The 13,195-nt window shown below is 38.8% G+C and overlaps 2 protein-coding genes across 3 annotated transcripts; one reads left to right on the forward strand and one right to left on the reverse strand.

Moving 5' to 3' along the window:
* Positions 1-646: 646 nt before the first annotated feature.
* LOC139973739 (uncharacterized) lies at positions 647-9,027 on the forward strand. Its single transcript, XM_071980588.1, has 10 exons — positions 647-1,552; positions 3,225-3,374; positions 3,951-4,041; positions 4,649-4,934; positions 5,654-6,188; positions 6,327-6,513; positions 6,805-7,062; positions 7,224-7,395; positions 7,835-7,983; positions 8,122-9,027. Exons 1-10 carry the CDS (start codon positions 1,079-1,081, stop codon positions 8,283-8,285), a joined length of 2,466 nt encoding a protein of 821 aa, XP_071836689.1. The 5' UTR covers positions 647-1,078; the 3' UTR covers positions 8,286-9,027.
* Positions 9,028-9,165: 138 nt separating this feature from the next.
* Positions 9,166-11,736, reverse strand: LOC139973740 (uncharacterized). 2 transcript variants are annotated; one of them, XM_071980590.1, is made up of 3 exons: positions 11,211-11,736; positions 9,809-9,955; positions 9,166-9,363 (listed from the first exon to the last, which is right to left on the reverse strand). In XM_071980590.1, exons 1-3 carry the CDS (start codon positions 11,525-11,527, stop codon positions 9,207-9,209), a joined length of 621 nt encoding a protein of 206 aa, XP_071836691.1. In that variant the 5' UTR covers positions 11,528-11,736; the 3' UTR covers positions 9,166-9,206. The 2 variants fall into 2 exon arrangements, with proteins under 2 accessions (XP_071836691.1, XP_071836690.1); XM_071980589.1 differs by having other exon boundaries at positions 9,734-9,955.
* Between the last annotated feature and the right edge of the window lie 1,459 nt (positions 11,737-13,195).

Here is a 13,195-nt window from a genome sequence, read left to right on the forward strand (position 1 = left end):
ATTTTGCGTTAGAAATTACATTTTTTTTTTACTTTCGAAATTGGCTTCGGAATCCAATGCTATATTTTCATCGCACTGGGAGGGAGAACTTCGGGGTCCAATGTGCAGCTCATACTTTGAGGGACCTAATGGTATATATATATATATATATATATATATATATATATATATATATATATATGTGTGTGTGTGTGTGTGTGTATATTTATATAGTAAACAAGGAAAACTTTGACAATATTATAAGCGCACATTTTCAGTTATTCAGTGTTGTTTGAAAAATGGTGAATGTGCCATCGGGCCTTTAACCTGTTACCTATCAGTATCTGTCAGTGTGATGTCTATAGCATATATTCTAACTATATTTCAAAGTGCGTTGCTATTTACGATTGTACTTTTAATAACACAATTTAGGGCCTGTTATTTTAAGGACGCACAGCGATCACTATATTTCTATATATAACTCAATTGAGAGAGATATATGTATATTTATGTCTCCAATTTAAGTGCGCCCTGCGTCACAGGTATGGACTCCCCAGTTTTGATTGAGGTTGGGAAATTAATAGCGGAAACGACCAATCAAATTGTTCACTTCGATAAACGTCATTGCTCACATGACCGCGTATTTATGCTATACGGTACCTCTTAAAGGACATGTGACACGGTATAGATCCCTCTCAAATTCATACTAGTGATTCTTTGGATGATAATATAAGTTTATGAATCATTTCGGACGAAAAACATCTCTTACTGCTTTCTAATTAGCTTAATTAAGTCCCGTTCACAACTCTCAAAACGGCTGAATTTGCGACAAATATGCAAATGAGATGACGTACAGAGATGGAGTCACGATATCCTAGCGACGCGTCAGGAGATCAGTGGTCAGGAACAACAAAACAACAGTAGACACGCAAACGTATTCTTGTGTACGAGACGTATTATAATATTGTACATAGGCCTAAGCATACTCAGTTTTACTACAGTTGCCTGTCTATAATTTCATCAGTTTGTAGGCTATTAACCCTACTCAATAAGTTTCTGAAAGCTAAAGTGATTTCATTTTAAACCGCTGTTACCGACGATGGGAAAATTTTGTATCGCTGGCGGATGCAGCAACTCCAGTAAAGACGGCGTGAGTCTTCATGGATTCCCCAAAAGAGAACCCGTTCGGAAACTTTGGGTAAATGCCGTGAGAAACACCCGCAAAGACTGGCTTCAGCCCACTGCTTATTCGTTTTTGTGCAGTGCACACTTCGATGAGACGTGTTTCAAAGAATTTGTGGGGAGTAGGTTTTCAGAATTTGGACTTTCGCCACATAAACTTCGAAGGCTGAAGGACGATGCTGTGCCAACTTTGTTTGGAAGCAAGGCTAGGCCAAGGCAACAGGAAGGAAGCAGCCCGATGGATAGGCCAGATGTTAGCAGTTCTGGCAGTAATACTAGCAAGCCAAGCGGCAGTGCCATGTCCACCCCAGGGCCGGTCTCTTTCGTGGCCGAAACGGTCGTGAAGAAACGAAAGATCGGTGGAGCTTTCAGGAAAAGAGAACATGCTAGGGTGAGTGCATTCAGACTAGGCCTAGACTAAACTCTTTGCTGGTTTTCCACCTTTCAAATCATTACCCCATTTATGATGATTTAGTAACATAGGCCTAGTCCAAGCTATCACTGAGCAAGGTATCTTCTCATGATCATATTTTTACTATGTACATGTCCTATCCTAATGTTGGGTGTAGGATATGAAAGCGTTAGCCTCAACTTGATCATTTATGTAGAAATGAAGTGATGTTGCTGAGCCTACATTGTGAGGTGGAAGGTATTTGGCATATGGCCTAGGCCTACAATGGATTGTTTTAAAAGTGTGAGAATAGGGCCTACTGTTCTTCCCTAGTTACACTAACCTAACATAACAGTTTCGTGCAGTGCTGTGAGTAACTCATTATTTATTGAGACCAAAGGATAGCACGGTGGGTTCATAGAGCTCATTTTACACATTTAGGATTTTCCAATAATGAGTATTGACAGAGAGTGCACTCCAGCAGCCACCTATTAGCATTTCAATCTGTTTCTGTAGCTAAGAAAATGATTAAGGCCTATTGCTGGGCTCCAACAGTATATAAAATTCAAAGTGGCTATTCTTATGACTCGTTGGGACAATAATTCCCTTTTGCGCATGCACAGTTGCTATAACGTGGCTACTTTTAAGACTAGGAGTACTATTTTCATGACCAGGTGTAACAATAATTTCCGGTTAGGGTTGGATTGAGGGTTAGAGTTAGGGTTACCCCTACTACATGCGCAGTTGCTTTATTTACTTTGAATTCGCCGATGTCATAAGAATAATTTATAAATAATTATGACGACTAGTCGTAAGAATAGCCACAGCCTATAAAATTTAGCAAAATCTGTGAGATGTCAGCAATTTCCAGCTGGTTCGTACATGTATTTGTCACAAGGTAAATTTGTAGTGGTAAACTGATTATATATAATGGCAATAGAGGGTAGGTCATAGGTTGTGAAGTATCCACTCTACCCAAAACCTGAGCTGTAGGCCTGCTTGTCGTCATGTCGATAGATAATGTAAATTGCAAGGAATAAATCTGCTAAATTTGCAACAATATAAGCAAGATGCAAAAGCTTACAACAGAACAAAAGTTTACTTACATGCCATGACATGTACAGTATTCTGCTAGTACCCTGTATTGAAAAAGGCTTTGAAGGCTGAAATATGATTGATTTTCGATTGATAGCCTTCAATTGAATTCATAGGCTGTCAGTTTAAGGCCAGCATCAGTTTTTTGGGCTCATTTCTATACCAGAAGTCAAACACATAAAGGGGTTGATTTCAGTCAGAAAACAGAATAAAATGACAACAGAGGCACAAATATTTTTCAAAGCGATTTTTGTGTTCAGTTTGCTTGTTGTAATAATTTTTGTATCTACTTGCAAGTTGCTTATATGCTATTAAAGGCAAAATATTGGCAATAGCCTGACTCAAAGAGACATGATCTGTACGTGTCAATTGCCATATATAGATTTCTTTTCTTTTCTTCATTTAACAGAACAATGTTGCTCGCATGAGGCAATGGGAATTTTAGTTCAAGAGGGTTATTGAGTAGGGAAAGAGTTGAGTGTCTTTTGCTATGTGTGGAAAATCACTAAGATGTTGGTACGTTGCGTCTTGCTTCATTGGATTTTAATAAATAATGTTCTTTTTCTTTACCATGAAGACCCTTGAAGCTGCAGGGGGTAGCAGTTTATCAGAAAAACCATCGTCTGTTCGAGCACAACCACTCCCAACAGTGCGCGAATTAATAAAAAGAAAGAAAGCCTCTCATCTGGAATCAACACCATTGATGATGGATATTGCATCATCAGAGGTGAGTTTTTTTCTAATTATTCTTTTAACAATATAAATTTCTGTTGCAGTCATACTTACATAAATGACAGTTAAAAAGTATTGTAAATGTTGCTTCCAATAGGTGTGTTGAATTTGAAAAATCTCTAATTAATGATAAATCTTGCATCTTAGTTGTTGTGGCAAGAATTGGAAGCTAAGTCTGTCATGAATGGTTTTGATCTATGGGTCAAATTAACATGTCACCTTGATAATAGAATAGTTGAGTGTAGTAGAGGAGAGAGTTAATCTGCATACAGAAACAATGCAACTTTCATCAGTCATGTATTGTTTGCTACTTAGTGAAAACACTTTTGTCAGATATTTTCACTGAATATATAGCATTTCATACAATATATATATATATGTATATATATATATATATATATATATATTGTTTTATTGTTTCATACAATATATATATATATATATATATATATTGTTTTATTGTGTGCATAATATGTAAGTGTTCATAGACACAAACTACAGAATATCTAAGAACTGAATGGAGTCATGAGCAATGTTTCATCAGTGATTTATCTATCATTTGCATCTCTAGGGTGAAAGTAGTATTGTTGTGGCACCAAGGGATACTGTCAACGTTGAGGTCAGAGATGAGTTGGCCGTGGAGACTGCATTTTTGTCTAAAGGTAATATATCACCTCTGCCCATGCCCTATTGATGATTGTTGTCTGTATAGTTTTTGGTTCCTTTGCTCAAGTACTATTTACTCAAGATAACATGTGTGTTGATGTAAGTAAATGTCAAGAACAGTGGGTTGGTTTGAATTGAAGATTTTCAGTGCCAGATTTCATTTTGCTGATTAAATATGAGGGGTGGGGCCCGAGAAATTTATGCCTGAATTTGGTTCATTCACACAGAATCTATAGAACTTTGGGTTGGTTGAAATACTACTTGACACAATGGTGGGCCCTATTGGTTTTGTTGTGAATATGCTGTATGGTAATGATTTGCAGGTTTTAGCGAATTAATGTGAGATTGACTTCATATATGGTGTGTACATGACTTCATGTTGCTTGACAGTTAAGACATTTGAAATAGACCCAAGGTTGTATTCATGTCATTAATTAGACATTGACATTGAGGATTTCTAAACTACATTGCTAAAACTGTTAAACAGAAGAAAAACCAATGCAGCCATGTGTTTGTCAAACCCTGTAAGTGCAAATTATTGTCTAGTTAGGTAAGAAACATTTTGCAATGTACATAAATCTCAACCTTCAATTTTTTGAACAGATACCCAGACAGACCGTTCAGAGTATGTTGAGGCATACGTTCAGTGTGCTTTTGTCCCACTGCCACCACTAGAGTTCAGACACACATCTGAGGAGTTTCCAAAGCCAGCTACTCCTAAGCCAGCTACCCCCAAGCCAACCACTCCATTATCAGTTAGCCCTACAAAGCCACCATCAGAACTTAGTGAAGAATCCAGTGAGCCAAACCAGCCATCAAGCCCAATTTATGAGCCTTCTTCTCATTCATCTGATCCCAGTGGTGATCATGGACCTGGATCATCTCCAGTGTAAGAACTATTATCCTTCTTTCTCACATTTGCATGTCAGTTTATGACATATATGTTAACTCAATTCACTACATTAAATACAATGTAGTCAATCCTCTCTCTCAAAGTGTGAAAAAATGAAAATTGAAGACAAAGACCCAAAAAAAAGTGTGAGCAGATGAATGGGTTGTTTTGTTAGGTAATAATTATCAACAGATCTTGCTGGTTTTTAGAATTCAGCCTTACATGCGTTCGGTCAAGCACACAAAACCTGCCTGCTCTAATGTAAGAAAGTAATATGAAAGGTTTTCATGAAACAGTGGTGTGTGCAATTCTCAAAGTGCAAATGGTTTTCCTGTTACTAGATTTATTCCCCTCCAATTACATTTCTTTTGGCAAATCATAGATGAACAGTATTAGGGTCTGTTTTTTTTTTTCTGAAGGACTTTGCCTGTTTTGTTGATTGACATTTTTCACACCTTCATGATGAAAAAAGGCTGTTCTAAAAAATCCTCAAAAATATAAATTCTGTCTGAATGATCAAATAAAATTGTTTATAAGTGATTTGAATGTGGTCTTTGCAAATTCAGTGAGTGGGAGCTGAAATTTTTGGACATGCCAAATCCCAAACATAGATAGCCCTGACACTGTTCTTTGCATACACTTCCAATGTACTGATGAGTGCATGGTTTGCCAGAAAGTCTGAAAAAAAAAACTTTTCAAAACTTTTTTATCTGCAGAAAACCAAATGTTGAGGAGACCAAAGAACGTGTATTTTTGGTGATGGAGAGTTGTCTCCTGCTGCTCTTCAAGTTATGTTCTGCATGCAGTGGAACTGTGGAGGCAGTGGTGTGGAACATTATAGGGTCCATGATAAGGGTCAGGCAGAGGTGTAAAGAGTGTGCCAACATCACCTTCTGGGACAGCCAGACGTTAGTAGGAAACATTCCCCATGGCAACCTGATGATGAGTGCAGGGATTCTGTTTGCAGGATCAAATCCTTCAAAGACCCTGCGGGTCTTTACAAATATGTATTGTCCTGCCATTACAAAACGGACATTTCACAGGCATCAGAGGAACTGGCTGCATCCAACAATCAGCAGAGTTTGGCGGGAGTCGCAGGAGGAGATGATTGAGGGGCTGAAGGAGATCGGTATGGCAGTGAACCTTGGTGGAGATGGAAGGAGTGACAGCCCAGGTCACTCTGCAAAATATGGGTCCTACACTTTCGTTGACCTTGACTGGAACATGGTTCTTCACCAAGAATTAGTACAGGTACTGATATTTAAGATATAAACTTACATTGATTCTACAAATGTACCTTAAACAACTATGTCTTTTGCTCACATTTGATGAAATGAGGCAATCAGAAACAAATCTTTCATATTCCTTGCAATTTTTTCCCTTTTACAGAGCAATGAAGTTTCCAGCAGTAATGCTATGGAACTGGAAGGCCTGAAGCGGGGGTTGCAGTTCTTTGCAGGGCAAAATCTCCAGGTCAACTCTCTTGTGACAGACAGGCACCGTTCCATTTCAAAATATATGAGGGAAGACCAAAGTGAGATTGACCATCGCTATGATGTTTGGCACATAGCAAAAGGTGTCTATTTATTCCACTTTTTAAATGGGTATATTACGGGTGTTGCCAAAATTCAATTAAGCTAATACAGCAACAACTCTCTGTCTTGGTTTAGTGACCAACATACACAATGAATTTTTGTAAGTTTGCCCAAGTTCCTATTGCTACACCATCACTTATAAAACAAATTGTGGTAATCATCCATGATGAGATTACTACCAATGCTATGTTTTGTTTCATTACGTAAAATTTGGCCTCAAAGTGATTTTTCTGCAATGGACAATTTATTACACTCTGCTTTATATTTTGCAGGTACTTGTAAGAAAATTGACAAGCTGGCGAAAAAGAAAACCTGTGCAGCAGCTGGTGCCTGGGCAAAGAGTGTAAGCAACCACCTCTACTGGGTTGCAGCATCTACACCTGACGGTGATGGTGATGTGATGTTGGCCAAGTGGCTGTCTGTTGCCAATCACATCCAAGATGTGCACCAGCATGATAGTGATCTTTTCCCAAGATGTGTGCATGGAGAATTAAATGTACCAGGAAGAAAGAAGAAGTGGCTGCAACCTAGTAAGTGGTTCTAGGTGTAGGTGTAACTATTATAACATGGGTGGATGTCCATCTCTCTTCTTGATAATCTTACGTTGAGAAATTGGAAGGTTATACATATACAATAAATGCAAAATGGTGTCCACGACAACACTAAAAATCTATCCCTTTTTTTTGAACAGGCACCGAAGTTTGTGAGAAAATGGTACAGGTGATAACTGCTAAGTGTTTGCAGAAAGACGTTATGCAGTTGTCATCTGCATATCAAACTTCAAACGTTGAAAGCTTTCACAGTGTAGTTATACACTTTGCCCCGAAGAATACCCACTACAGCTACCATGGAATGATCAGCAGGTAAACATTGTACCACTTTTATCAATTCTAGGCATCAAGGTTTAACTCATGTAGACATTGCACTTACCAGCTGCATAGCCTTAACACCCATTAAGAATTTTAAAATATTTGGAAACAGATGGATGTCTTTTATTAGTAACATCATCAATATTTAATTTTCAAAATGGTTCATACCTATCACTTTCCTAAGTCCACTTTATAAACATGATCTCTGGTAAAAGCAATGCTACTCCCAGTCTTACATTTACTGTGAAACCAGCAGAAATGTTTGAAAGTGAAGATAAGGGGTTGACAATTATCAGTGTATTCTCCACAAGTAATAATATTTATACCCAGGGAAATACTTCAGCAAAACAATGAGCAGGGGTGTTTAGACACCTGCCATTTAATCATACTCAATTCTTATGATTCACATGTTAGTCTTTAATTTTGATTTCAGACTACAGCTTGCTGCTCTCCATTTTAATGAAAATTCAAGCAGATCACAAGCCACCACAAATGAGGGAAAAGAAAGGTTTGCCATGAGGTTCCCAAAGTTTAAGAAAGGCCAAGCCACTGTTTCCAAGGTCCTTACCGATGCAACTTATGGTAAATATTTTTTCCTGCAACTACAGCCTCTTGCAGTGAAATGCAACTTTCATAAGTTATGTAAAGGCAAATTTTTCCATTAAGTCACAGTGTTACTTTTTCCCCTTGAATAAATATTCTTTTTTATTGGGGTTGCAGGTTATGTAGAGAAACTGACATCAACTCTACTTCAGTTGTGTAAGGCTGGAAGAAGCACTATAGGAGACCTTGAGGAAGCTTCTGCCCCACCACCACTGGCAAGCTCTTATGTCCATCCAGACAAAGAGGAGGCTGTCCAGCAACACAAGAGCAGATATAACTAGTATACAGCTCTACTAATCTAGCCATCTATCCGTCCGTCCATCTGCCATGTTACTATACCACCATACTTGAACAGATTCACTTGAACATTATATATATTTTCAAAAATAAGAAAAACTGATTGTATTGTATGATCATGAAAGTTGGTGAGCACTATGATTGACCAATGGTACAAAAGGGGGGGGGGGGATGTGGGTTATATGAAAGGTTAAATAGTGATCACTTTCACCCATTTTTTTAAAATGCTCAAATGCTGCTTCTACAAATTATATTTAAGTTAATCAGTACTATCGCTTGCCAATGGTACATACTGTATGGGACCCATGTGAAGTTTGTTACACATTTTTTTATATGAAGTGAAATTTATTATGGGGGCAAAATGTTTTCATCTAGCCTGAACATTGCAGGGATAATGTATGGGCCACCCTCCTTGTTCATTAGGGGACATATCCTCTTCCCCATTCTCCTCACCCTGACCCCTCATTTAAGTCTGTTTTTATGTCAAATGAATATTTGAAGTATTTTTTAATCTTGTAGTTGTTATGTTATGTAAGTCTTTCTTTAGCTCTAATTTTCCTTGTTTTAAGCTACAGCTACTTCTTGAGAACTTCTTCAACTTCTTGAAGTAATTGAAAACCGAGGCTTCACACAAGCACATGCATATTCACACACTGCCACATTAAGCACTCATTTATTCCTCATTGTTTTGTGAAATTAAAAATAGTTATAAATATTTGTAAACAATCACAACTTCCAAGTTCATACTTTCTTTTGTCACTGATTTTTTTTTTTCTTGCTTTCTTTAATGTTAGAAAACCATACAAAATCAGCACTTTAAAGTAGATGACCAATGAAGATTTTCATTAATAAAAGAGACACACCTTCTCTTGATTTACCGTTATGTTTATTTACTACACACAAATTTACAGTCGAGGCAATCTAAAACCTTCATAGTTGTCTGATGGAAAAGTGTCTCTAATTTTTAATACGGCACATGCTGGGAGGATCACCCTGACATCTTTTCCCAAAAACTGCCAACAAAACCTCACTAGTTGTCGATACGCCACGTGTCGATACTTCCTACAGATACAAAAGAAAGGAAAAGAAGAGAGAGAAAAAGCTTGTTCAGTACCAATACTTGCAAGCTGTGTATTGAAAACATACATTAGTTCTGTTTGAATTGTAATCTAATGCTAGTTACAATGTTTAAATGCCAAATGGAGGAACACTTTAAGCATGACATTGAGTGCTGGCCACCCAGATGAATTAAAGTCCATGAGTTGTACCTCTCTTCAATGATCAATAATGACAAGTGCTGCCCATTCCATTTTATTTATTGTACATTTCAGCATAAAACTGGTGCCGTGTAGTTAAAGGCTTCTAAAATTATAATAACATTAAATTTCTATGGCAATTCGTGTAAGCAATGCAAGTTTTTCATAAATCTTACTCATGTAAACTGCTCTCTCTTGCATTTTCTCCATACTGTTGGCGGTAAGCAAAATATGCTGTCCTTAATCCCCACCTGTCAAGACAGACAGCATGAAATCCAGGATGTGTTGTGATGCATCCTACACCTTCTTCTTCCATAACAACTTTCACCTGATCAATTTCAGTGCAGCATCTGCATTCCCTCGCAGTTGTCATTATGGCACAATGACCACAGGTACACCTTTATGTGAAAGAAGATTGAAGTAGTAGTAGTAAACCACAAGAAAGACCACTGTATATAGAGTAATAAATTAGTGAACGACAATGCTGAGGCAGTTAGAAACTTCAACAGGGCCCTAGCTGTCTATCATGTATTTCATGAACCACTGCAAGAAAGCCCAAGTGCAACCCACCAAATTTCAGAATGTAAGAGATCTTTGATTAAAAAAAAACGCCTGTAACTGACAGAATGCACTGTTCAATATTACTGAAAGTTTATACTGCCCAAATCATCCTTGTTTATTTCTCTAAGACACTACCCCAAGATTAGATAAACAGGAAGAACAGACCACATGTATTCGCTTGGTCAGCTAATTGAAGCCACACTCTGATGACCAGGAGAAAATAAAAGAGTGGTCTGATTAGTGATTATGTGTTAGTACCATGGTCGATTGGAGCAGTTAATCGTACAAAATCTATGTTAATGGAATAAGCAGGCTCATATTGGCTTGACCATAAACAAATACTCATTCCGATATCATTCCAACAACTTGTGCCTTTCAAGACATGCATTAAAAACTGAAAATAACTTAATAATGTCCTTTCAAAATAAGGCACAGACTTTTTCTTAGAGCAACAGCTATTCTACTGCACTGTAGTACTGTGATGGATTCAAGCCTAGGTTCTGTTCACCCTCAATGTTGCATACAGATACAGTTTCATTATCATGAGTAAAATTGATGGGCAAACAAACAGGGAAAACAATAATTTCCTTCATTTATCTATTTACCAATTAACCACAGATTGAACAGACCTTTAAGTGACTGAATCACAGTACCCTAAGCCACTGATGTAGGCCTTGGTCATAGAATATAATTCATATTGTCACTGACCTAAGCCAGCTAAACTAACGTTAGGCATAACTATGTTAGGCCTTGGCAGCCACAGGCTTGCCTAATTCCTGCTTGATCACTTACACGATTGAGTGAACAACCTTCGATTGAGTCCAAATTAGCCTAGGCTACATGCCTACGAAAACTTTCGCTTTCTATAATAAGTATGTACAACTACAACGTACACTGGCCCAAATAGGCATCGCGCTTAGGGTCGATATGATGAAGCATTCTGGCGGCGTTCGATTACTAAGTATAATCTTATCAGAAGGCAAACAATGATATTGACACTGTGATAAAGGACACTTAATTTCCCAAATATTTACTGGTGAATGGGGTGAATGTTCGACTAACTCACGTATCCTTCATTATTTGAGTACGTACCAGTCCAAATTCCTTTGGCGATTACCTTCATCGCCTTGTACATCTCCTCCTCCAGCACGGCCCTCGCCATCGTTCTCGTCACCGGAATCATCCGTTTCTGGCTCGTACATGTAAGGCTGGATATCTCCGCCGCCAGGTAAATATTGTTGATCGGCGATATTCTCACCATCATTCTCGCTACTTTCGTCAGTATCTGAGCTCTCTACTTCGATACTGAGAGGAAAATATGGCACTGTCATGTTTGTTTTCGGTAAAGATGTCTGGTAATAGCGTGAATTCGTCCAGTAAAATATACTGCGCAGAAGTGACAACTTCATCGACGTTCTGCGCTACAATACCGTACGTCATCAAAAATGAATACGAAATTAGCTGGCATTCGATGGCCTGATATGAGCGGTTATATTTCACCAATTTTGAATCTGAAGGATTTTTCTGTCGAAAACCATCGAAGTCGATTTGGGATAATTGTTGTACGTTATAAAGAGTTCAGTAGAGTTTCGTTTTCCGTGTCACATGTCCTTTAACAGTATAACATTGCTTGGTTACTATATATTTAAAAAATAATTAGCGGCGTGACTATCAATGGGAGACTGAAAGTTGGTTTTTGTTGGGTTCGGTGGGGATGGGGGAGGGGGTCGGGAGGAGAGGGATGGGAAGTGAAAGTTGTACAGATTTTGCGGATTACTGTGAAACAGCCTAGTGTTTCTTTGCTTAGCTTAAAATCTGCTAATATTATGAAGCTTTAGTTACATCCGTCGAAAAGTTACACTCTGTTGAAATCAGGGAGTTGTTTAGGATTGAAACGTTGCACTGCTTTACGGCTCTACATTACTGTATCAAATATACAATGTCCATATACATTGTACGCTGTAGTAGTGCATTCCTAACCCTAACCCTAACCCTAACCCTAACCCTAACCCTAACCCTAACCCTAACCCTAACCCTAACCCTAACCCTAACCCTAACCCTAACCCTAACCCTAACCCTAACCCTAACCCTAACCCTAACCCTAACCCTAACCCTAACCCTAACCCTAACCCTAACCCTAACCCTAACCCTAACCCTAACCCTAACCCTAACCCTAACCCTAACCCTAACCCTAACCCTAACCCTAACCCTAACCCTAACCCTAACCCTAACCCTAACCCTAACCCTAACCCTAACCCTAACCCTAACCCTAACCCTAACCCTAACCCTAACCCTAACCCTAACCCTAACCCTAACCCTAACCCTAACCCTAACCCTAACCCTAACCCTAACCCTAACCCTAACCCTAACCCTAACCCTAACCCTAACCCTAACCCTAACCCTAACCCTAACCCTAACCCTAACCCTAACCCTAACCCTAACCCTAACCCTAACCCTAACCCTAACCCTAACCCTAACCCTAACCCTAACCCTAACCCTAACCCTAACCCTAACCCTAACCCTAACCCTAACCCTAACCCTAACCCTAACCCTAACCCTAACCCTAACCCTAACCCTAACCCTAACCCTAACCCTAACCCTAACCCTAACCCTAACCCTAACCCTAACCCTAACCCTAACCCTAACCCTAACCCTAACCCTAACCCTAACCCTAACCCTAACCCTAACCCTAACCCTAACCCTAACCCTAACCCTAACCCTAACCCTAACCCTAACCCTAACCCTAACCCTAACCCTAACCCTAACCCTAACCCTAACCCTAACCCTAACCCTAACCCTAACCCTAACCCTAACCCTAACCCTAACCCTAACCCTAACCCTAACCCTAACCCTATCCCTAACAGTTGTAGAAACATAAATTCGAATGTATACTTTATTATTAGTAATGTTAACGCATAAAGCACGAGCGCTGAAAGCTCGTGCCTGTATTACATTCCATTGAACAAAGATTTCGTGCTGCAGGAGGGGGGGGGGGTCTGTAATACTAACTGCGCCAAATGTAACAAAACAACTTCATCTGTTTAGTTTTTGGAAGATATGATAAAAAAAAAAAAATG

Source organism: Apostichopus japonicus, chromosome 9, assembly GCF_037975245.1.
Source record: "Apostichopus japonicus isolate 1M-3 chromosome 9, ASM3797524v1, whole genome shotgun sequence".
NCBI classification, from domain to species: domain Eukaryota; kingdom Metazoa; phylum Echinodermata; class Holothuroidea; order Aspidochirotida; family Stichopodidae; genus Apostichopus; species Apostichopus japonicus.

Coding starts and splice junctions, on each gene's coding strand:
- LOC139973739 (XM_071980588.1), top strand. CDS start 1,079: ATGGGAAAATTTTGTATCGCTGGCGGATGCAGCAACTCCAGTAAAGAC. Junction 1,553..3,224: donor GGAAAAGAGAACATGCTAGG/GTGAGTGCATTC, acceptor TTTACCATGAAG/ACCCTTGAAGCTGCAGGGGG. Junction 3,375..3,950: donor TGGATATTGCATCATCAGAG/GTGAGTTTTTTT, acceptor TTGCATCTCTAG/GGTGAAAGTAGTATTGTTGT.
- LOC139973740 (XM_071980589.1), bottom strand. CDS start 11,527: ATGAAGTTGTCACTTCTGCGCAGTATATTTTACTGGACGAATTCACGC. Junction 9,956..11,210: donor CGCCAAAGGAATTTGGACTG/GTACGTACTCAA, acceptor TTTCACATAAAG/GTGTACCTGTGGTCATTGTG. Junction 9,364..9,733: donor AGAGAGAGCAGTTTACATGA/GTAAGATTTATG, acceptor TTGTATCTGTAG/GAAGTATCGACACGTGGCGT.